This window comes from Chiloscyllium plagiosum, chromosome 42, assembly GCF_004010195.1.
Source record: "Chiloscyllium plagiosum isolate BGI_BamShark_2017 chromosome 42, ASM401019v2, whole genome shotgun sequence".
Lineage (NCBI taxonomy): Eukaryota > Metazoa > Chordata > Chondrichthyes > Orectolobiformes > Hemiscylliidae > Chiloscyllium > Chiloscyllium plagiosum.
Genome location: NC_057751.1, coordinates 5,593,444 through 5,615,264, shown reverse-complemented (window position 1 = coordinate 5,615,264; position 21,821 = coordinate 5,593,444). Strand labels below are relative to the sequence as shown.

Here is a 21,821-nt window from a genome sequence, read left to right as displayed (position 1 = left end):
GCTGGAAAGTGGGACAAGTGTAGATTTAGTGCAGTTTTGGCAGTGCAGCTTCAATTGGCAATAGTCTTTCTTCTATACTGCACGATTAGGCTCTTTTCTGGTGCAGTGTGTCCAAATTCCAACAGCTTTCTCCAACTTTACTGACTCTACACCATAACTGAAGTCACTCACCCTGTACACCCCTGTATCCTTTTAAGGACCTTTTACATCTTCGCTGTTGTCTAGTTGAAGTCTCACCACAGACTGAGTAAGTTCAAGTGTAATATCCACTTTCTTATCTTAGTCTTTTATTCACAGACCCAGCAACCCACATGAATTTTAACCTCATCAGTTTGTCCTGCTATGTTGAAAGATTTTCGTATTTGGTTCCAAGTTCTCTGCTCATTTGTACTTTTCAAAATCATGTCATTTATTGTATGTTGTTCGTTGATGTTAGTCCCTTCAAAGTGTATCACTTCACACCATTCTTCTGTCCATTTTCCTTTCCTGTCTGTCACCCTGAGGCCTGGAACTATCAGCCTTGCCGTGTTCTACTTGATCAAGTTTCATCTCATCTGCAGGTTTTATAATGCTGCTCCCTACACCTGAATCATGATGATGTTTGACAATTTTAAGGAGTAATGGACTGCAAATTTACCCTTGAGGAATCAACTGGTCTCAAAAATATCCACCACCTTCATCCTTTCCTTCCATTCACTGACCAACTTTATTTCCATCTTATCACTTTGCGCTTAATTTGATCGATTCCGTTCCCCTTTCTGAGCAACCTATATGGTACTTGTCGAAAACCTGCCAAAAGCCTTCCATACATAAAATCCTCCCTACGGTGATCGCTGTCTCTCTCACTTCACCAGATCATTCAAATTCCATGAGAATCAAATAAGAGCAACCCACACATCCATGTCTCACCGCTGCATGCAGGCTGGGAAAAGAAACTGGATACATGGCTGCTGGGAGAGACTAACTCCTTATGGTGTGTCCAGTGAGCCTGGTACCTTCTGTACCACACCCGCAAATAGGTTCGGAAGGGTTTCCAAGACAAAACTCTCCAAGTATTGCACCAATGGCTGGGGAGTTCCTTCAATTTTTGTTTGCATCAGGCAGAATGCATTTCATCAATTGCTGCTCTGACCTACTGCAGCCTCCTTAACTAATTGCTGGATTTGTACAAGTACATTCTGCAGCTTGCATGATAGTGTCTCTCATCAACCTTACAGGGGCCAGATGCTTCACTCTTGGCACCACTTCCTGGCTGGGGTATTATGTGTGTGTCAAGATTTCATGAATTGCAATTGCCATTTTAACTGAAGTTGTTTATAGTACTGATGTATAATTGTGGATGGTACTCTGAGAAAGTGAGCATTAATGACCTGTGCAATGAGTTGATATTTTTCTGTCTCATTAACATCATTTGAAATATGCATTTTATATGATTTTTTCTTCAATTTGCTTACTTTATTTCAATTTTACTTTTGAAAAACAAATGTAGCTTTGCCCAGTGTCTGTGTGAGAATTTATGTCTTGTTCAGTTAGGCCGTGCTAAATGATCTTCCGTACTGAAATTAACAGCCATGTTGAGGTGGAGAGAATTGTGTGGTTATCCATTACAATTCACTTTCTTTGTTCATGTTCAGAGTCATGAGTTTAGTTTTGTCTTTAGTCTTTTGTTTCAGTTTGTTTATTGTTTTGTGGAGTGTTCACATATTGCTGTCAACTTTATTGCAGTGACCGTTCAGTGCATATGCCAGTACTGCACAGTGTGATTGCATCAGGTTAATGTTCTACTTATAGAGCGTAAATATATCAGATTTGTTAAATGTTTGTATTAATGGATTCGAACCATTTCTTTGGATCTGTTCAGTTGCCTCTGCTGCACATAGATTGGTTGCATCCTTATTCAACAAGTAGAAACCTTGGGCAAATTCGGCACATGGTCCAGGCCAATAGTGCTGTGCATTTTTAAGTGATTCAACCTTTTAAAGAGATGTGTTTACCAAGTCCAAGTGTAGAGATGAAATTGTTGCAGTTTCCTTGATGGACCTGTGGCACTCATTGGTTGCCTTATTATTAATATTGAGTTAGTTGCTACTCTGCATTGTACTTTTACTGTCAGTCAGAGGCCTGGGGTTCACTTTAGCTTTGACTATTAAAATCTGGGATCATTCTGCAGTGTGGTTTTGAGGGAGTGCTGCATTATCTGAGATGCCATGTATCAGTTGAGATATTAAACATTCTGGGGTCCACCACAACCAGGAACTGAACTCAACCAGCTGTATAGATATCGTAGCAGCAGAGTAGGTCAGACGGTGGGAATTTTTGAGTTAACTAGTTCAACCCTGACCTTGCCATAGCCTTTTTACTATCTCCAAGGCATAAGTCAGAAGTGTGATGGAATACTTCCCGCTTGCCTGGATGAGTGCAGCTCCAACGGTACTCAAGGAGTTTGACACCATTCAAGACAAAGCAGCCTGCGCAACTGGCACCCCATTGACCATCTTCATCCTTGAGTCACGACCCAACTCCTACCGTAGCAGCAGTGTGTACCATCTAAAAAATGTTCTGCTGCAACTCAGCAAGGCTCCTGAAATAGAATCTTCCAAACCCACGACCATTGAGAAAGACAAGGGCAGGAAACACATGGAACACCTGCACCTGCAAGTTCCCATCTGAGCTACTCACCAGCCTGACTTGGAAATATACTGCTGTTCCTTCAGTGGCGCTGGGTCAAAATCCTGGAAGCCCCTCCCTGAGCACTGTGGATATAACTGCACCACATGGACGGGAGTGGTTTCAGTCGGTCATTGCCCACCATCACCTAAAGGGAGGTTAGATATGGGTGAGATGTGCTAGTTTATCTGCTGATACCCTCATTTTCAGAGTTAATACGTTGGTAAAAAAGGGTCCGATCGATCATCTTGGATAGAAAGGTACAACAGCACCGTTTTGAGCTGGAGCAGAACTGGTTGTCGTGTTCAGTAATTACTCTTTGTTCCGATCTCCGAGCTTGGATTGTGGGGTCATAATGTGATTTCTATTTGTGGAGCTGCCTGTGTGCAAATTGGCTGCCACATTCCTGACATTAGCGCAGTGACTCAACCTGAAGAGCATTTTATTAGCTGTAACATGTCCAGAGCCATCTGATGGTTGTGCACAATGCTCTGTAAATGATAGGACCACAGGAACAGGAGGAGGCCATTCAGCATCTCAGGCCGTACCACTCTTCATTGAGATCATGGCTGATCTGTGACCTAACTCGATCTATCTGCTTTTGTCCCATATCCCTTCCTACCTTTGCTTAATAAAAGCTTAGCTGTCTTGGATTTAAGGTTCACACCTGCTCCAGGGGTGCATTGCCAAGCAGATTGTTTGTCTTGTTGTTTTCATTCCAAATACCCTGTTTCTGACGGCATTGCACGGACCATTTCAATATTTGTTATTCCGTTGAGGCACTCTGTAATTACAGGCAATTGCACCTTGATCTACTTGCTGCTTAGGTCTGCTTAGCTTATCACTGCCCCAGTTTTCCATTGATGTGATACAAGTTGTGATGTACAATGCAGAACCTGTGTTTTGTGTGCTGCACTGTCATGCTTTGGGAATAGTGGAAATCCAGTCATCCAACATGGCTCCTTCATGATTTTTATTTTTAACCATTTATTTTGTTTTACATCACTGTTCTTTTTTTTTTGAAGATTTTATTTTTTCATTATTTTTGGGTCTCTTTTTATTTGCATGTGTCTGTGCCAGTACCACGCCATGCAGCAAGCATTGCAACATCAGATGATGCAGAATTACTATCTCCAGCAACAGCAGCTTGCAACAGCCGTGCAGCAGTTACAGTACGTGAACCAGCAAGCTGCTCCTGCCCAGCCACAGCTGCCCTCAGCACTCCCTCAGCATACACCATTACCTCCACAGCAGCAACATAATGCAGCACCACAACCAGCCTCTCAGGAACAGGGAATGGTAAGAGTTTAACCCTTGGAGAAATTATGTTCCTCATCATTTTTCAAAGGGCCATATTTCTTAAAAGGAAAAGCAGTGAGAAAGAGTGACAGTTGTACCCACTAAAAGTGCTTCAACATCAAACCCAGCATAATTGTGGATTGTAAGGAGAAACTTCTTCAGCCAGAGAGTGGTGAATCGTTGCCATAGAAGGCTGTGGAAGCCAGATCATTGAGTATATTTAAGACCGAGATAGATTCTTGATTGTCCAGGGTTACAGGGAGAAAGCGGGAGGATGGGGTTGAGAAACTTATCAGCCATGATTGAATGGCGGAGCAGACTCGATGGGCTGAATGGCCTAATGTCTGCACTTGTGCCTCATGTATGCTATTTTGACGTTTTGGGTAAATATCAATCTCCAGACTGCAGATTATCAACTGAAAACTTAGTTTGCCCCAAACCCTACCTTTACAACTTCCTATTTTTGACAATGTACCATTTTGTTCCCATTTGCAAGACACTATTACCTACCACAGACCATTTACTGATGTTCATCTACAACCAAACCTACAAATCTTAAGTCCTGCTGCAGTTTGGGAGCATATCAAGAAAAGATTTTGAAGCGATGTCTCAGCTATGAAGGGAGAAGACAAGTTAGTTCCTTCCATCACAATTGCTTATTTATTCTGTTTGAATGCTTTAGCTTTGCCTTTCCAACCAAATCCAGGCAGTCCTCTGTTTAGTCTGTCTGCCACCTCGGCAACAAGGCAAACAGCAGGCCAGTTAGAACCCTGTCATCTTGACATCAAAGCATATTTGCCAGGTGTGACAGCAAGGAGCACTGGCAAAATGGAAGTCAATGGGAATTAGGTTTTGACAGTAAACGCTGGCCTAGCCAGTAAGGCCCACATCCTGTGGATGAATGTTTTCAAAAAAAAATTACTGCTTAATGTTCAGCACCACTCGAGATATTTTAGAGATTATCACAAATCCATATCTACTTGAAACAAAGCCTGGACAATGTCCAGACTTGAGGAGGCAAATGGTAAGTAATATCAATGCTATATGAATGTGAGGTAATGACCAATTTCATCAAGAGAGAATCTGAGCATCTCACTTTGATATCCAATGGCAAGACCATTGCTAAATTCTCCCTATGCCTGTGATCAGCAAACTAGCAGGGTTTACTATTGACCAGAAACTGAACTGGCCCAGCCATGCAGGTAAGCTACCCACTCAAGCAATTCAGAGACTGCAGTGAGTAACTTAGATCCTGATTCACTAAAACCTGTCCAGCATTCAAAAGGTATAAGTCAGGATTGTTATGGAATGCACTTGCGTAGATATGGCAGGTCGGACAACACTTGAGGAGTTTGACGCCATCTACGACAAAGCAGCCCACTTACTTGGCATCACATCCACAAATGTTCACTGCAGCAACTCAGCAAGACTCCTCAGACAGCACTTTGCAAAATCTATGATCCGTATCATCTTGAAGGACAATGGCAGCAGATCCATGGGAACACCACTCCCTGCAAGATCCGCTCTAAGCCAGTCAGCATCCTGACTTGGAATGTATACTGCTGTTCTCTCCCTTTTTGGTCACCACTTATCATGGCTCCAGTCATCCTATCCTGCTGACAAGAAATTGCTACGTGCATTAGGCTACTGACCAGTGTCCCCTCCCATGTGCCAGTTTAGAGCGCAATTTCCCGGACCTTTCCCGACTAACTAACCTGGATTTATAATGTGGTGTCTTGCCTCCGCCCCAGGATGTGACGTGGGACGAGAAGTTCATGTATTATGACAGCTTCACAAATGAGGCTACCTAGACCAGTAGTTGTTTGCTAGTGTGTTATTTTACTCATTTGCAAATGAGCTAGGAGAGTGAGAACAAAATTGAAGTTTACTTTTTGGTTGCATACACAGGAAGTTGAATATTTCACAACAATGAGCTTCAGATAAGTGAGTGTTTATGCCAGAAGTTTATGCCGGATAACACAGAAGTTTAAATCATGCAGACAAGGAACAAGATGTCCACTTGGCCCTTCAAGTCTGCTCCGTCATTTGATAAGATCGTGGCTAATTCGATTTTCATCCTAAATCTCCATTCCATCTTTCATCCCCATTGGCAATGAAGAATTTATTTTCTTCTGCCGTACAAATATTTAAAGTTAGAGCATTCACTGCCTTTTAAAGAAGGTAATTTCACAGGCTCTCAAACCTCAGAAAACAAAATGTTTCCACATCTCTATCTAAAATGGGCAACTCCTTATTTTTAAACAATTTAATGATGTGACCAGTCGATGCAAGTGACACAATGCATTGATTTTTTTTCTCTCTTGATGCCCACTGCAGACCCAAATACAACAACAGCAGCAGCAGCAACCTCAAGTGGCCCCAAACCAGTCTCCAAAAATGGTGTCGGTGTCACTGACTCCTCCATCATCACCGAAGACTCAGCGTTCTGGCCACAGAAGGATCCTCAGTGATGTCACGTACAGTGCAGTGTTCGGTGTTCCAGTCAGTAAATCGACCCAGCTCCTGGCAGCTGCAGCTGCTGAAGCTGGTTTAAACAAATCCAAGTAAGTTCACCTTTATTTATTCAAATTTGAATTTTAACCCATTATCATTACATCCTGTCTGGACAAACTTGCAGTGCAGAAACAGGCCTTAGGGCCAACCTGGCTTGTGCTTGTGTTTACTTTCTAGTAGAGTAGCCTACAGCAGTATTTCATCATGCATTCTCTGCTTCTTTCTCCTGCGTGCACTTATTGAACTTTTTCTTCAGTGCCTCTGTGCTAATTCAATGCTTCATGTGCTCACAGCCTGATAGTTTTCACATTTCTACCACCTGGTAAGCTGTACAAAGTGACCATTGTGTCGCATCTGGATACACAGTCATGTGTTCGATCCTGCCTTTCAGCTCCACTTGTCACCCACAAAATGTAAGCATCTTATACTCAAGCATGGGAACCTTTTTTTTCTTTAAACTCATCTTCCCTCATCCAGGAATATTGAACCCAATCATAACTGAGGGCAGTTTTTATTTATTTAGGGATGTGAATGTCACTGGCAGAGCCAGAATTTCTTGGTCATTCCAGTATGCCCTTGAGAAGCTGATGGTGAACTGCCCTCTTGGACCCGCTGCGGGTAATGCACTGTAGGGACACACTCAAGGCTGTTCAAAAAGGCATTCCAGGAATTTGACCCAGGGACACTGAAGGACTGGCACGATCTTTCCAAGTCAGGGTGGTGTGTGGCTTTGGAGCTATTTGCTGGAAGTGGTTTGCCCATATATTTGCTGCCCTTGTTCTTTTGGATGGCAGTGGTTGATCATGGATTTACCCTAATATATTTGTTGAATTACTGTCCTGCATGTTATGGATTGCGCACACTGCTGGCACTGTGTGGTCAGCAGCAGATAGGATGAAAGTACTCTTCAACATTCCCTCCCTCTACCACTGATGCACAGTTCAAGGAGTGTGTACCATTTCCACGATGCAGTGCAGAAACTCACCAAATATCTTGCAGCAGCACTTTGCAAATCCTTGACCAGTGGAGGGAGAGAATAATGATCATTAACTCATTCACCTTTCATTCTGGCTGCTCCTAATGCACAGTGACAGCAGTCTGTACTGTTTACAAGATGCACTGGAAAATCAGCAAAGCTCCTGTGATAGCACTTCAGAAATCCGCAACCTCTACCACTTGGAATGAATTTATTATCAATCCAATGTGGCACACTGTGGTGTGCTCAATATTAAGCGGGGCAGTTTGTTTGTTCACAAAGCCAAGCAATTGGAGTCCAACACATCAAGCTCATTGTAATGCTGTAGAAGATTTTATCCTCCATCAACTAATGTGGTGATATGACGGCTTTAAGAGGGAAACTTTGTCCTGTTTTCTTTTTCGGAAGAAAGGTTGAGACAGAGGTGAGGAGCTGTTTGCTCAAAGCCAATTGAGTAAACAGCTTGTGTGGCCTTGGAGCTTCTTTTAGAAAGTTGGAAAACTAGAAGCAGCCTGAATGGGTGGTGTCAAACTCCCACAGAACCAGAATATTTCAGTTTTAGCTTTCAATAGTTGTTGGAGTCTTGAAGCTGGTTGTGGAAGCTGTTATTCCTCTCTCTGTTCTAGCAAAAAACTGGGGTTCTGTTCCAGCTCTTAGAATTACATGTGAGACAATCTATTTTACTGAATTTGCCTTTGCCAAGGATGTGTTTATGGGATGTGACTCTGTTGAAACACTTAATTAATAGTCATTAACATATATTATTTCGTCCACCATGTCAACAGAGTTAGAGTCAAACCAATTCTTTTCTTTTAATTTTATTTTGTCCGTTTTTTAACTGTGGTGTAAAAATAAACTGTGTTTTGCTGAAAGTCGAGTAGTTTGACCAATTGAATTGCATCACCTTTAAAATTAGAAAAACTTTGGGTCTCAACTATCTTCTGAGTATATTTTGACAGGATTTGCTCTGGCCCATAACAGTAATATTTAATATTTCTGATGCAACAATCTTGCACTCAGGTCAGCTACAACCACTCCCTCAGGATCTCCACGGACCTCTCAGCAGAATGTCTACAATCCTCCTGACGTGTCTACGTGGAATCCTTTTGCCGATGACAATTTCTCCAAACTCACTGCCGAGGAGCTGCTCAACAAGGACTTTGAGAAACTCAAGGACGGTAAGTCAGACTTGGGAGCAGATGTAGTGAGTTAGTGCTGTTGAATTCATCTTAATCTCCGAAAAAGAGAAATGAATGTCGTAAAACAGGAAGGACTTGGAAGGAGCAAAGGGACTCCAGACTCAAGAAAAAGCGAAGTTATCGCGGAAAAAAAAATCAGTCTCTCAATGTGCACATTTTGGTTTATGTATGTAGCATTATCTATTTCAGGGGCATGACCTGTTTCAAACGAAACAAATGGGTTAACTTGTTTTTGTAAAACAGAGGGAAATTTCACGTGACCTGACTGAGCATCGAGTGGTGCTTGTTTTAACTCACTGGGGAAGAGGAGTCCTCTCTCTTCACCTTGAAAGGACAAAAGGAAATGATGTCAGAGCAATATGCAGGCAAACATAATGGAAAAGCTGTTATATGTTATAGCAGAGTCTGCATTATGTCACCTGCAGAAAGCAGTGATTTATGCTCCACATGTATTTGCATGGAGATGTGCTTCATCAGGCTGAATAGTCGTTTCGCTTTGATGCTTGTGCAGAAGCTCCACTGCACAGGATACTCCTGGTCATGGATACTGTTTGTTCTTTACCGTAGGCTAGCTCATGGGATAATTGCATCTCAGTCATGAGACAGCTCCACTAATGCAGAAACTGCTGTAAAAACAACAAAGGTTGTTCATATCATTTTCTGATTTCTTCATTCAGTTGCACTGTTGCAGTAAGTTCAAACTTTCAGATAAAGCAGTCCGTCTTTTGGAGAAAATCATGAGTTCCCACAGCACTTTCTCAAGATTAAGCTTAACCTGAATGAAAGCCAATCGGTGAATGGTCTGATAGGCCAAATATTGAGAAAGTGGCCTCCTGTTGAGGACACAAATGCATGCTGTCAGTGGAGAGTGTGCATTTGATCTTTTGCATAATGTGACTGTAGCCATCAGAGATGGGCTTGGGAGAACAACTCCCTTTGGTCAGAATATTAATCACACTGACTGAGAGTCACCTTGAGAATGCCATTTTTATCTTCTTCAGGCATTGACGAAGAAAAATGCCGGAGAAACTCAGCAGTGTCTGTCAAGAGAGAAAGAGAGGTCACATTTTGAGTCCAGCATGACTCTACTTCACAACCTTTGTAACATGTCTCCAAAAATAAACGTTACAGTGTGCGCTGACTAAGGGTTTGTGTTCTGGAAGATGGGTACAAAGATGTAGATTTTTCAGCAAGCAAGCAAAGTAACAAGGCAAAGAGGTTTGAGGAGAGAGCAGCAGTTAACAGATGAAGGTTGATGGCACCATTGATGCTGAAGCATGTCAGATTTGGAATAATAATGCCCATGTGCTGCAGTGTTCAGCTGGAAATGAATAAAGGTTAAAGCCAAGACTTAGCCATGACGTTCTACATTCCTTTCTACTTTTTACTTGAACTTCAATTTTGTTTTTGTCTCTCTGTCTTTGATTATGGGACTCCTCTTCCCCAGTGAGTTAAAACAAGCACCACTCGATGCTCAGTCAGGTCACGTGAAATTTCCCTCTGTTTTACAAAAACAAGTTCGACTCTATTTTCCCTTCTTTACTTTCATCATTAGTTGAAGCATTGTTGGTAATTGATTTACAAGTGACAGGGAGCAGTTGGACATCTGAACCATTTGCTGCCAAAACTGATCCTTGGTCTGAACATTTAGTTTACCATATGTTACGATTTCCCGAACGTCCTTTCTTCAAAAAAAAATCATCTTTCTCAGTCTTGAATATGACTGAGTTGACTGAGGGTCTACATCCGTCAGGAGCAGGGAATTCTCAAGATCTGCAGTTGCTCGGAGCCAGTGTTGGATATTTGTGCTAGTTTTCCACCTGGTGTTGTTTCATAACCTCCAGGATGATTGTAGTGACTGTTGGGAAACCTGACACCCAATCTGCATCCTGAAAGGAGCCACATGTTCAGCAAATGCTTGGAATGAAGAAGTGCTTTTGGAATAGAGTTTAAATGAAGGACTTTTAGCTTGAGGTATTTCTGTTGCTTAAGGGAGCTTTAGATAATTTCTTATGAACTGAATCTTAAACGTTTTCGAAGCAAAGGCATCAGTTAACACCCTGGCGTTTATCATTTATTGTGGTGATATTGTTTTGCATCAGAAGAAAATTATTTAAGAAGTAATTGCAAAACTTGACCTTGTTCTGAAATTTTCTAGGTAAGGTCGAAAAGACTAGCACATCCACTGAGAGTCTGATCCCAGGGCTTCCAGTAGCCCAGGCACAGTTGCAGACAGATGCTTTTGGAATTGATCCGTTCACAAGTGGTGCAGGTAAGAGGACCAGCCCATCTTTGACAATCTGCTCTCATGACCATAACTTTGGAATTCTGAAAGCGTGCTTTTGTCATACTGCACTGGAAATATGCAGTCATGTCTGAAAGCAGTAGATTATTTTTTGAGAAGGACATAGATGTTGGTAGCCCTTACCCAAGGGTAGTGTAACGACATTGGGTAAACCCTCCTGCTTAATTTAAAACACAGAAAAGATTTATCCTGTGTCGTGATCTATAAAAAATCGAGTAGCCGAGATCTATGTAAAGTAAAAATTAACAACTTTATTTCTTAAAGTATAACAGAGAATAATTAGGTGACCGCTATTTATAACTTTTTTCTCTCACTATCTTTTAGCTTCCCTTTTATAATACTAGTCCAATTAAACTCCCAATTAAAATTTACAAAACAGCACTTCTTATCTCAAAACTAAGTAGCTATAGGTTCTTGTCTTCGGATCTTCCTGTGTCTCCTTTTCTCCTTGTTAGGAATTTCTGCGTTACAGGTTACTGATTGCAAAGGGACTTTTAAGAGAGATATTTTTTCAAGCACTCTCTTAGATGCTAGGACATGGCAGATCTCCTCTCAACTGTTCAATTTCCCCCCAGTCTAAGTCTCCCCCAGTTTCAAGAGTGTCAATATACTCAATTCAAACTTGATTGGAAATTGGTATTTTTATCAGGGTATAATTTAAGCTGATTGGCCAGATTCGAATTTGTTTTTGTCTCAAGGCAACGAACTGTTCGAGTTGTTCAACCCAATGTTACATATGTTGTTGCCTTATTGAGAACACTTGGTGCTGTGGCCGGTAGTTCTGCTGCTTTTAACTCTCTTAAAGGTACACCCACATCTTCAGAACAGTAGTGAAAATAAATGATGAAACTGTTTTCACTTGAAATAATGTATGAAGTTCAATGTGTGGCTGAAAGCACAAGCGAAAAATCACCTAAGTTGCTCTCCAACTCAGAAAAGTTTCTGGAACAGAATGCTTTGTTGCCTAACCTTACAGGGCTAAATTCCCTCCTCGATTTTTCAGCCATATTCCAGTTGTGAGCCTCTTGATTTGTGCAAGCACAAATGGGAGTCCACAGAAAGTTCCCAGAAAGAGCTGCACTGAGCTGCTTCTCCTTGTCAGACAACGTCAGTCAGAGGTCAGAAAAAAAGCAGAAGCTATCTGTGCAATGGCTTGGATGATGCTTTTTGCTAAACTTTTCCTGTGTGCTTTCAAATGAACAGCAAGTTGCCCGAGTTAAGTATTCCATGTGCCAGCATTTGGAAATCACTGAATGGTACTCTTTGAAGTTGGAACTGAAGAATTTTCCGGAAACACCTTAATTAGTTGATTTTGTCAAGTAACTAATGAATGAATTCATGATATTGAGTCTTCCAGAGCTTCAATTGAGTTTCCTGCTTTTGTTTATGGTCTGAAATCTTCTCAAGGAAGCTGTGGGAATAATTTCTCTTATGATACTAAGAAAACTAAGCTGAACGATCACAGCACCAAAACAGACTTTTGAACCTGCTCACACTTAATGGGTGTTCAGGATCACCCAGTCCTACCACAGAGCTGAAACATCAAGCATTGGTGTTTTGGGCAGAGTGTTCTATTTCTGTGTGATAAATGCAATATGAGATAAATGTGACTTGTTAGGGCAGATGTGAAGCAAATAAATGGTTTGGTGATGTTTAATTGCTTTGTGTTTCCTTCTATCATTTCTTGCTTGTCTTTGTTGCCTCCTGCTGTTATCTGCTTGGTTGGTTCAGCAGGCAAGTCCACAGAGCTGTTTGTTCCGGATGCTTCCATCCCGGCAATCAACGTGCCTGACCCTTTCACTCCTGTTCAAACATCAGAGCAACCAGGTAAAGAGTGCTGATCCTGCTTTTTGATCCCTTCTAGAGATGAGGCAAGTCATTTGGGAGACCTCTTGAATGAATTAGTGAGGTCTTCATCAGTCAAGTTATTGAAAATTATGTAAGTTTTAAATATATTGAGCAGTTAGGTATCTCCACTCTTGATCCTATTAAGAGGCAGCATGGTGGCTCAGTGGTTAGCACTGCTGCCTCACAGCACCAGGGACCCAGGTTTGATTCCTGCTTGGACAACTGTCTGTGGAATTTGCACGTTCTCCCTGTGTCTGTGTGGGTTTACTCCAGGTGCTCCGGTTTCTTCCCACAATCCAAAGATGTGCAGGTCAGATGATTTGGCCATGCTAAATTGTCCATAGTGTTAGGTGCATTACTCAAGGGTAAATATAGGGTAGGGAAATGTGTCAAGGAGGGTTACTCTTCGGAGGGTCAGTGTGGATTTGTTGGGCTGAAGGGCCCGTTACCATATTGGAGGGAATCTAATCTATTAAGGGGCTATCATCAATTCAACAATTGTCAGTTGCCTTGGCCCCTGTTTGTCCTTTGTAGCAATATCTGCACTTAAGACCAGAAGCATTTAAGAATAGGAGTTGAGTTGGCTATTTGTCACGAGAATCATAGAAATTATTAGAATCCCTACAGTATGGAAGCAAAACTGCCATTCAACCCATCAAGTCCTCACCGACCCTCCAAAGAGTATGCTACCCAACCCACCTCCCTACCCTATCCTTGTGACCCTGCATTTCTCATGGCAGTTCTGATGGATTGTGACGGATTTGCCCTTCCTCACGGCCACTTGCCTGTCTTTTCCCCATAACTCTTCATTTTCATTTAAGGAATAAATTTCAGCCTTCAGACCTTCCCATGTTTGAACACTTCACTCCTCCTCATGTATGATTCATGCCCCACAGATTTCACTGCATGTTTTCCTTCCCCGTTTCTATTAATCTTTTGAAAAAAGAGCAAACAAAGTGTTTATGATTAGGCAAATGTGTGCAGGGAACCCAGGTCAGCTCATATCCCCTGCAAATGTCGTAATACCTCTGGCCTTTACACTTGGAATAAACATTCACAGCTTCAGATTCAAAAGTGAAGCCCATTGTGGTGTTGTATTTGTGATGGGAGAGTGAGAGCTTGAGCAAGTAACAAGCATTTGACAAGTAAAGTTTTGGGTGAGAAGATGATTCAGTGCATTGATGCACTGGACACCGAAAAACATGACTGCACAGATTTATGATGCCGCAGTCTGGCAATATTCTGACGGCTGGTGAAATCAGATTACAGCAAGGTACAAAGATTCAGGTTTTTGTTCCTCAGAAGGCCTTTTTGTAAAAACGTGTTTCACCATCACAGTGGGTGTTTCCATAGCTGTGGGTCTTCTTTTATCCCGTCTGTTTTGTTAGATGCAGTGTGATTATACCTGCTGTTAGGAGCACACTCCACAGTGCTAAAAGCAGCAGCCTTATGCCCACGCTTCCCATCAAACAGCAACATGCTTTAGATGTTTCTTCATGGCAAGGCTACTGTCTCAGAACAGCATGTTGTTAAAATTGAAGCATCCGAGAGGGCTGATTGTTGTGCCTGTAGTTCATTACAATAAAGGTGTCAAATTTTGTTGGAAGCTCACGGCTTTTTTGAGTTAGCTACAGCCACTTTTTTCCTCAAGCTGTCCTGGATGTTAGGCTCCAACGTTCCTTGAGAAGGCTTGTGCTGGGAGGATCATCTGGAGACACAGTAGCTGCAAAGGTGGAGACGCTCACCCACCCCAGCCTCCAAATTTTCCCAAGGGAGGGAACAAGGAGTTGAGTCAGCGACTCGGTTTCTGAATGTATTTCATTGAGAAGGTGGGATCCTATCATGCAGACCCCACTTCGCAAATAACCCTTGAACTGGAATGCAGCAAACCATGAATTTGCAATCAGGCCGTTTTTACACGCCATTTTCTTGTCCCGTTTAATGGAAAAAAATTAAAAGCAAGGAGGCTTGGGGAGGTGATGGCCTCCTGGTATTATGACTGGACTGTTAATCCAGACGTGTTCTGGGTGTCCGGGTTCAAATCCCGCCCACAGCAGATTCTGGATTTTGAATTCGATAAATAAATAAATAAATCTGGAATTCAGAGTCTGATGATGACCATGAATCCATTGTCAATTATCAGGAAAAACCCATCTGGTTCACTCATGTCCTTTAGGGAAGGAAACTGCCATCCTTACCTGGTCTTACTCCAGACCCACAGCAAGGTGGTTGACTCTTAACTGCCCTCTGAGTAATGAGGGATGGGCAATAAATGCAGACCGAGCCAGTGATGCCCTCATCCCGGGAATTAATTTTATAAACACTGTTGGTTGCAAAAACTACCATTGTAGATATCAAATGAATAATAATTTCCAGACTTCCCAATTGATACAGATTCTACTGTATTTTTTATTGTTAAGACCCTGAGTGTTTTTGCTATGTTTTAGATTTCATTTAGCTGAAAATTATGCTTTGCTATTGAGTAATCTATTCATCATGTTGATTGCACATCAGTCGTGGAAAGTCAATTTCCCTGTGGCTTGAGCTAATATTGTCATCAGTATTGTTGCGATTGATTGTTAAAATGTTCGACATGACTTCATGTTTGCTGAGACGTTTTTTGAAGCTGGTGTTAATTTAAGCTTGCTGTTTACTCCTATTCCCCACCTCCCCCCACCCCTATCTTGAGGTAAAACAGCAGATGTGATTTGTACTGGGAACCTCAATTGCTTGGTTCTGATTCAACTGAGCAAAATGAGTTCAAAGATAAAGCATATTTTTCTTCTCTTGTCAAAATTGTGTTAAAATGTTAAAAATCAGTTTATTTGTATGGATTGCTTGAAACTGCAAGTTGGAGGCATCCGACATTCCCCTTGACTTGACCTTGTGAAACTCTGTTGCAGCACGCTGATAAATGGGCATGACAGACTGTGACTGTTTGTGGATATGTGGTGTTTGTGATCCCTCCCAGTGAAAGCACTCAGTTCTCACTGATTTGCCATGACCTCTTGATGAACAGGAAAATGCAAGGAACACGGATAAATCCGTGACCACAAACTGGCTCATGGCATTGCAATCTAAAGATCTTCTCCAGTGACACAACATGAATGGGCAATGTTTCTTACAACCCACTGTGCCTATCCAGAATCTTATAGAACAGTTATGTCACTGTTGAATCAGTGTTCTGTCTAATTGCTCAGGATTGCATTATCAACTTTGCTATTCATTGACTTCAGTCGCTGGATGGGTTTGTTAATTTTGGTAGCATAGTTGGCAATTGCAGAACAAACATTTTCAAGCACATTGAATTTCTTTGAATTAGTTAAATTTCCCTCATAAAGTAGCCTGGGCTTTTTTGTTTTACCCCTTCTGTGGACCCAACATGATAAAAATTTGGATGGGAGTTCAGTGACACTTCAAATCTGCATTCCTTTGCAGCCATTAATCATCACTAAGTGAACAGACCAAAGGTCTTGACTTCACTCCAGAGCATGTGTTCCATTCATGGTGTGATTTATGTATGATTTAACTATTACTCCAGGAGACCAATGCATCAGAAGTTGATGACACTGCAGTAATAGAATATATAAGGTCTATACACTTTATAGCAGCAATCATCTAAGTTTTGGTCCGGAAGGTAACTCCCAACCAAATGCCAAAATTGGGTACTTATGCAGACAATCCGTGTAAACAGCTGTCTCTGCTGAATTAAGCTTTGTTAGATTGTGAGATGCCCGTGCTCGGCAGAGATGCTTTTTAACTTACATATTATAGTCAAGAGCTCAGTCCCAATCTTGTCATCCACTTCTTCCATTTTCTTCATTTGCAGGTAGAATCATTTGTTGTAGTTCCACCATTTGGCTTATGTTCTAAATGATGTCTTGCACATTTAAGAACTGTGTACTCAAGGTATTTGTTTGTAGAAACTGAATAAATTAATACTTTGATTGCATTGCCTAGAATTTCAGGATTTTAACCTTGCCTTTGGGATTACACACATGATTTCATCTGGTTGCTGTAGAAGCGAAAAACCAATGGTTGCCTTGTTCTGACACAAGCCTTGCACCGTCTGAACTCTTAAGTTGTATATGTTAGTCTCACCAGAAAAGATCAGTACCCTTTTCGCCTTCCCATCACTGTTTTGTTCACTATGAATGTTGTGATTAACAGGGAGTTTGAGTGTATTGCCAGCATAGAGGTGCGTGCAGAGAGGTTAAATGTGGCTCTGGTTTGCTTTTGCCTCTGAGTTGAAGGATTCTATAACTCATTGAATTTGCTCATAATTTTAAAACTTTTGTTGCGATGTTGGCCTAATTTCTCAGCTAGCCACTGTTTTGTATATATTCCATGCTATCAATAATTCAATACATTTGCCATGTAGCTATGTTTCAGCATTTTACCTCTGGTTTCATTGTGTTTCTCTCCTTCGCCTCTTGACACAGAAAAGCTCATTGAAGGTTTGAAGTCTCCTGAGACTTCATTTCTGCTCCCTGACCTTTTACCTCTTGGTGACCCCTTTGGGAGTACTGAGGATAATATCAATGGTAAAAACAAAAATCTGCAGATGCAGTTTTTTTTGATGTGCATGATCATATTGCAGGAATCTGGAGTATTTTCAGCTGTTACAGATTGATTCCATTCAACCGGAGTGTCAAGAAGTGTGACAAATGATGAGTACATAAAAATTGAATGTACGCAACTAATTTTTCAATGTCCTTCTTGACTTCTGTCTGGTGTTGTGTCTCCCCACTTTGTACAAACACCGGGGTTCAAAGGCTCTGCGTTTGAGATGGCATTGTGATACATCTTTATCCGCGATGATTATATATGTCAGTGGTGCTGTCCATGAAATGGCCAATTTGGCCACACAACTGCTGTGGGCTCTGTGCATTCTCCCTGGTCAGTTGTTTCAAATACCTGTCATCGGTATCAGGGGTTGAGGTTGAAAATTCTTTCGGGTCCCATTTGTTACACTTCCACTCGATTACCTCATCCTTTTGTTTCTGCTACTGTGTGTGCGTCCTGTGGTTCTTGTGAGCTTCTCGCCCTGTCCTCCATTTCCATTGTGCAGCTCTGTCCTGTAAAGGGTGGTGACTGTAGTCCAGACTGGACTGAAATAAACCGTGTTAAGTGTTTCGAGGAATACCTGGCTGCAGCAGTGGCGCGTGTGTCAGATCATGCCTGTGTTACACAGGCACTTAGTTGGTGACAGCTTTTGCAGCTGACAAAACTATGACTCTAACTTGTCATTTAACGCAAAAGTGTCCATTGCTGATGAGTTCTGTTGCTCTGTGACTTGATACTCTGCCAGCAAGGTGAAGCAAGTTATTTTTCAGACCTGTAACATTTATCTCTTGGCCTTCCACTTCCAATTCATTGGTTTTTCAGTATTCATTCAAAAATCTACTGCTTAGTCAAAGCACATTGCACAATGCATCCCCAGTTTAAATGTGGAACTGTGGATTTATGAACCATGGCATCTTTTTGCAGATCGTGGCAGAATTCTGATGCACAATTCTAATAATATTAGCGGAGTAAACCTTAGTGAAGTACTTTTATTGTCAGCATTAACTATCCTCTGAGAACTATCTAGAAGAGTTGAGTTGCCGCATCTGCGTTTTTAATAATAGTACAAAGATTATTGGAGCTGTTGTTGAAGAGTGCAAATTATCTGTAATTACCTAAAGCTTAACTAGTTTTCCTTTGGGCTCTGTGGCAGCTTGGCAGTGTTCTTGAGACATCTTAACATTTCCTTTTCTGTGTGCTTGCCTTTTTAATTGTCTGTTTGTGCTTTGGTTAAAAAGGAAAGGCTGAGATAGCGGTGGGAAATCTCATATCTGGATTTGAGCCCTCACAGCCTCAGCGACTGCCTCCAATGCAGGTGGAATCTTTAAGTGTTGTGGCTACAAAGAATGCTTCAGGTTGGTATGTCCAGTGCAGTTCATCTCAATGCCTGTTGTCACCACAGCTTGCAATGATGAATGTTTTATCTATTGTTTTCCAGTTGGCAAGTCAGCAATTTGAAAACTAGGCCCTGGCACAGACCAGTCTTGCAGAAACATCCTTTGCACTTTCCTCTCCAAATTTATACTCACCTTTCTACCTTTTAATCTGTCTTCTCTCTCACTCCTTTCTCAGTCTTATGTGCAATTTAGTTTCCTGACAATAGAAAATAGCACCTTAACGAGCTTTTAGTTCATAGATTTGTGTTGGTCAAAGTAAGGGGAAGATAGCTGAATGCAACTCTGTCATTTCTAAGTCTAGCTTCAGGGTGCACACACTGAAACTGCATTAGTGCTACGGTCAGGGAAAAGGGGCAAATGATGCATGATTCGGGAGAAGGATTCAGGAGTCATTTACAAGTGGAGAAGGTGTTGGCATGGTGCTGTGATTTGAGTAGGGAAGTTTCACAGGGCAGGCCTGTGAGGGTTATTAAGTGACAAATGGTTTGAATTTTGGAGTGCACATTTCTGAAAAGGTAGTGCATGCAGATTTAGTGGTTAGTCTTCAAAGGCCATCAGATAAATGCTTAAAGAAGAATACATTTGAGGAATATGAGGCAAGCGATGGGGGAGCCAGGGTTAATAGGTATGCTGTTGGAAAGAGCTGGCACAGATTCAATGGACCTATGACCTCCCTCTTGGCTGTACCTCTTGCTAACTCCCAAGAGATATAGCTGTTGGAAGTGTGTTGGGAAGGTGGAGAAGGTTGGTCCTGGAGCAGCCAAGAATGCATATGGGGATCTTTGTCCAGGGAGGGAATGCATCTTTTTCCAGGGAGGGCTTCATAACTAAGTGTGCAAGTATTAAACTCTAAATTGATTAGAAGTATCATCATTTTTGAGTGGTAAGATCATCTTTCATTTTGTTTGTTCAGAAAATAAAATAGGAAAAATTGATCTTGATATTTTTTTACGAGCTTCACTTTGTCAGCTGTACAATTTTGCGTCACTGTTTTTGCATTGCTCCACTGCTGAGTAACATCACAAGAGTTAAATTGGCTGCCCAGTCAATGTCAGACATGAGCATGCATTTAAGACTGCGTTTATACTGTGTCTACCCATCCAAAGTCAAGAGCTGTGGTGTTGGTTCCAGACGCACAGGATGAAGTGAGGTTAGCTAGCTTAACTTATACGCATTGTGCACGTGTGTGGTTTGAATCTGGAGGCAACAAGTTTGGACATCCACGCTGTGTGAATTTGGGAATCAGCAGCACTAAGTTTTTATTTCCAGTTGACTGTGAGCTTCTATGACCGACCCACCCAGGCATTGCACTGGCGTTAAATTGGAGCAATGTCACTTTTGCTGTGATGTTGAAATTCCAAATTAAAAATATCTTGGATTCTTGATCTGAATGGTACATACAGCATGAGTTGTTATGTTTGCAACACAAACAGTTCAGGATAGCTATCTCTGTATTGAGACATAAGAAAAATGTGGTTCAGAAAAGGATTAACTCAAACCCAGTTTGTCAGTCTTGGGGAAAGACTCAATTGGGCTCCTGCAGGTCGCATTTCTTTTGTGATCCAAATGTGACCACTTCGTCTCTCTCAATATTCTGAAATTTCCAAGTACAAACAGGTGACAAACTGCAATGTGTTTTGGTGAAGGGAATTATTGATGCAAGCCAGGGGATTCTTGAGTTTGCTGTTGGTTATTTTTCAGTGTTTTTCTTTCCACTGAAGTTAGGATATGGGGAAGAAGCACAACTGTAATTATATAGTGCAACCCTACCAACCCCCACCTTCGCCCCCCCCAGCACACGCGCGTGCACACAAACACTTTCATTTGTGGAGTAACTAACCATTTAATTAACCATTTGCTTTATTTTTTGTTCTTTCTCTTTCTGCTTCTCTGACTTGCATCTGCTACTGCTGAACTTTGAAAAGACTCTCTCACCGGAGAGGACTCCATTCTTGACTATTCTCTCCTCTCTAACCCAGCGACTGAAATTATTGATGAATTTACTCCTGTAATTTCATCTCATCAGGTTAAGCCAGGTAAGGACACCTAGTCCTGCGTTTTATTTCTTCAGAGCTTTGGCTTTTCGGTCTTGGCACGTTTTATTTCCTCCTGTGGTTTTAATCTCTTCCAGATCTTTTTTAAGAAAGTCACATGCTGTAGCTCGAAGCTGTGGGTGGAATTTATTTTCAGATTTTTGAGCAAACTGCTTAGTTTTGCACAACAGAAATACCCGACAAAATGGGATCTAATGTTTACCGAGTGGTATGGCAGAGAAGGATCTGAGTCTATTTTCTTACCAGGCTTTTAATCAAAACCAGGACTGTGTTGCTATGAACATTCTGTACATCTTGATGACTTTATCTGGCTTTTACAACATACCATTGCAAATCCTATTTATTATTGTTTGGCTTGTATTCAGTACTGTGCTTTTGTAACTTGTTAGTGAGCCTTTCCATTTTTTTTTATAAGTTCTGTCTCTTTACTTCAAGTGAAATGATTTCATTCTTAGGAGCAGTTATCTCCAAATAGAGATTGTCATTGTTTGTGAACTTCAATACAGATCCATGTGCTCATGACTTCTAAGAATCTCTGCATTGCATTTTCTTTCACTGATCCAGTTTCAGTTTCAATAGTGTTAGCTGAATAGCAGGAACAATTGACAGGTGATGACAGAGGCAATGACTCTTTCTTTCTTCTTCCCATACTCCCTTCCAAACACTAAAACTTAATTCAAGTCTTGGGCACTTTCAAGCAAGGTTAAAATATGCTAATTTGAAGGAACTTGGAGTTGCTAACTGTATTTGAGTCTGGAGTCGGAGGGGGAGACAACCAATGAAGAGTATTCTCATTTTCTTTGAACCATGAGTTGTCTTCTTCATATGCAGATGGCATCAAGCAGTGTTTTCTTCACCTGCCCTGAAGGCTTATTAAATACAAATTTAGATGAAAAATTCTTTGCTTTATTATTCTGGCCAAGTTTTTCCTTTGCTTCATTGGACCTTTCTAGAGAGGGAGCTCTAAACTTTGCAAGTTGCAAAAGTGGTGGTCTG

General features: G+C 41.5%; 1 protein-coding gene across 7 annotated transcripts in view; it reads left to right on the top strand.

Moving 5' to 3' along the window:
- aak1b (AP2 associated kinase 1b) overlaps nucleotides 1-21,821 on the top strand; it is a 126,916-nt gene that overhangs the window by 70,620 nt on the left and 34,475 nt on the right. Inside the window, exons 12-19 of one of the 7 annotated variants that reach the window (XM_043681262.1) lie at nucleotides 3,748-3,966; nucleotides 6,304-6,530; nucleotides 8,477-8,634; nucleotides 10,814-10,927; nucleotides 12,692-12,787; nucleotides 17,251-17,352; nucleotides 18,613-18,729; nucleotides 20,697-20,807. In XM_043681262.1, the coding sequence (XP_043537197.1) occupies nucleotides 3,748-3,966; nucleotides 6,304-6,530; nucleotides 8,477-8,634; nucleotides 10,814-10,927; nucleotides 12,692-12,787; nucleotides 17,251-17,352; nucleotides 18,613-18,729; nucleotides 20,697-20,807 (1,144 nt within the window). The remainder of the gene's footprint in view (nucleotides 1-3,747; nucleotides 3,967-6,303; nucleotides 6,531-8,476; nucleotides 8,635-10,813; nucleotides 10,928-12,691; nucleotides 12,788-17,250; nucleotides 17,353-18,612; nucleotides 18,730-20,696; nucleotides 20,808-21,821) is intronic. The other 6 variants (XM_043681263.1, XM_043681264.1, XM_043681259.1 and 3 more) reach the window with 6 other exon arrangements.